This window comes from Athene cunicularia (assembly GCF_003259725.1).
Source record: "Athene cunicularia isolate RWA chromosome 11 unlocalized genomic scaffold, athCun1 chr11_part2, whole genome shotgun sequence".
NCBI lineage: Eukaryota > Metazoa > Chordata > Aves > Strigiformes > Strigidae > Athene > Athene cunicularia.
The window spans coordinates 1705191-1707399 of NW_020799114.1; the positions used below are offsets into that span (position 1 = coordinate 1705191).

A 2209-nucleotide genomic window follows, 5' to 3' on the forward strand; every position below is an offset into this window, starting at 1 on the left:
CTGCCACCTCCTCCTCCTCTCTTTCCCTCCCAGCGGGCTGTGATGCTTCCACCTGGTTTTGCTTGGTTTTGTTTTGTTTTTTTAATCCAAGGGAAGCTGCTTCCAGATCGCCTCTGTGCCCCCACCCCGAGCTGGGAGGTGTCTCAGCACGAAGCAGAGACCTTTCAGCAGCCCCCACACCTGCAAATTCCAGGCTCTTGCTGCAAACCTGCCCGCAGCACCCCCAGCAAACCGCGTGGGCAGCGCCCGCTCACCTTCCTGCTGGAAGCCTTCGCCTGGCTGCGCTCTGCTGTTTGTCCGACATCTAATGGCTGGTTAGGTGGTAAATGGGGTTTTTTTGTGCCTGTTCCTGCCCAGTTCTCTGTTCCTGGACACTTCGGGGATCTGGTGGCAGGACCCGCCGTCCCTGGCAGTGGGAGAGGCGTCCTGGGCCGGGAGACAGGTGTCGGCTCTGCGGGGAGCTGCGGGTGACGACTCGGACCTGAGCTGCCTGGAGAGGGACAGCGCGGAGGAGCTGGTTGTGCCCGACCCAGTGAGTGCCCGGCTGAGTGGGGAGTCAATTTTCCCTGTTTCTCTGAGGAAATTGGAAACTTTTTTACACCTCTCTTCAAGCACTTCCAGAAATAAAGAATAAGAATAATCATGGGCCCCTGATCTTAAAATCCCTGAGCTGAGAAGCTGGAAATGTAATTGTCACTCTCTTGCTGCTTGGGTTTAAGTGCTGAGACATCCACTTGGCTGAGCAGGGGTAAATGGCTCCTGTTTGTCACCAGATTAAATCTCTGGGCCCCTCCAGCAGCTCTGGTGCTCCTGGGGCACCTCTGCTTTGCAAATATTTACCTGTTTTTTTTCTCCCCAGTGGAGCTGGGAGTGGAATTCTCCTTCTGTGGGACAGGCTGTTGTCTCCAGCCCCCTCCCCACCTCTTTGTCCCCAGGGTGGAGGAGGGCGCTGCTGGCTGTGGGTGGGGGTGTCCCTGCTCTGGGTGCTGCTCACACAAGTCTTGGTTTGGGTTGTAGGAGCTGGAGGCCATCAAAGCCAGAGTGCGGGAGATGGAGAGGGAGGACGAGAGGTTGAAGGAGTTGCAGGTGGCAGCTGAGAGTCATTTCATCATGAGCTCAGTGGCAGGTATGGGCTGTCCCTGGGTGCTGCTGTCCCCTCCTAGGGGCACCTCTGGGCCACAGGGTGGCAACTGGAGCCAGAGCACATGGTGGCCGCGTGGACTGGACACATCAGGTAGGTGAGGGATGGAGTCCCAGGCGTGGTGTGGCGCTCGTGCGGGTTGTAGCCACTCTTACCTCCTACCTGCGCAGGCCAAGGGGCAGTAAATTAATTCAACTAAATTTAATTCAGTGAAGTAATTAAGTTTATCCCTGAGAGCCTCAGTAAAGCAGTTACCCTGTGGGTTTGTGGGTTTTTTTGTGAAGACAAGAGGGGGCAAGGGGATGGAGGAGGGGGAGGCAGCAGTGGGGGGGTTTGGGTATGTCTGGATGTGGCCGTGGATCTGAGGAGCTTTGCATGGATAGATGTCCCCTGGTAGAGCATTTCTATGACTCTGTGTCACCACAAAGCAGCCCTTGTCTCTGCAGGTCTTTTCCCAAAGACAACCGAGGAGAAGATGGAGGTTGACCAGCGATCCATCTATGTGGGCAATGTAAGTGGGAGACCCTGGAGCAGAGCCCACCTCGCTGCTCCTGACCCGGTGGGGCGTGTGTCTGAGATCCCTGGCATGGGGGTCCATCTGGTCCCATCCCAAATGCTTCTCCTCTGCCCAGCCCAGACTGGGAATGTGGCTCAGCATCTGCCCGTGAGCCTCAGCCACTTGCAGACAATCTGCTGCAAGTGTCAGCTCCCCAAAATACCCCGCTGGAAGCTGGGGTTGCCCGTTCCCTCAAAGCAGGGGGGAGCTGTCTCTTGGATTTGGATTTGCAGGTGGGAACATTGAGCTGGAAGAGTCTCCTGAACCTCAGGAGATGGAGAAAAAAGTTGTGGTGGCAAGGTGTGAGTGGGGTCAGGTGGCCCGTGCCTCGAGTGGTGGTGTGTGAATGCAGACCCCCGCGCTCGGGGGGGCTGGCGCTGCCGTTGCAGGTGGATTACGGGGGCACGGCGGAAGAGCTGGAGTCTCACTTCAACAGCTGTGGGCAGATCAACCGGGTGACCATCCTCTGCGACAAGTTCTCGGGGCATCCCAAAGGGTCAGTGCTGGGGGGG

General features: G+C 57.3%; 1 protein-coding gene across 1 annotated transcript in view; it reads left to right on the forward strand.

The window, feature by feature from the left end:
• PABPN1L (poly(A) binding protein nuclear 1 like, cytoplasmic) overlaps positions 1-2209 on the forward strand; it is a 23719-nt gene that overhangs the window by 20219 nt on the left and 1291 nt on the right. The window contains exons 2-5 of the mRNA XM_026857022.1: positions 358-532; positions 1018-1126; positions 1588-1652; positions 2087-2193. Coding sequence (XP_026712823.1) covers positions 358-532; positions 1018-1126; positions 1588-1652; positions 2087-2193 — 456 coding nt within the window. The remainder of the gene's footprint in view (positions 1-357; positions 533-1017; positions 1127-1587; positions 1653-2086; positions 2194-2209) is intronic.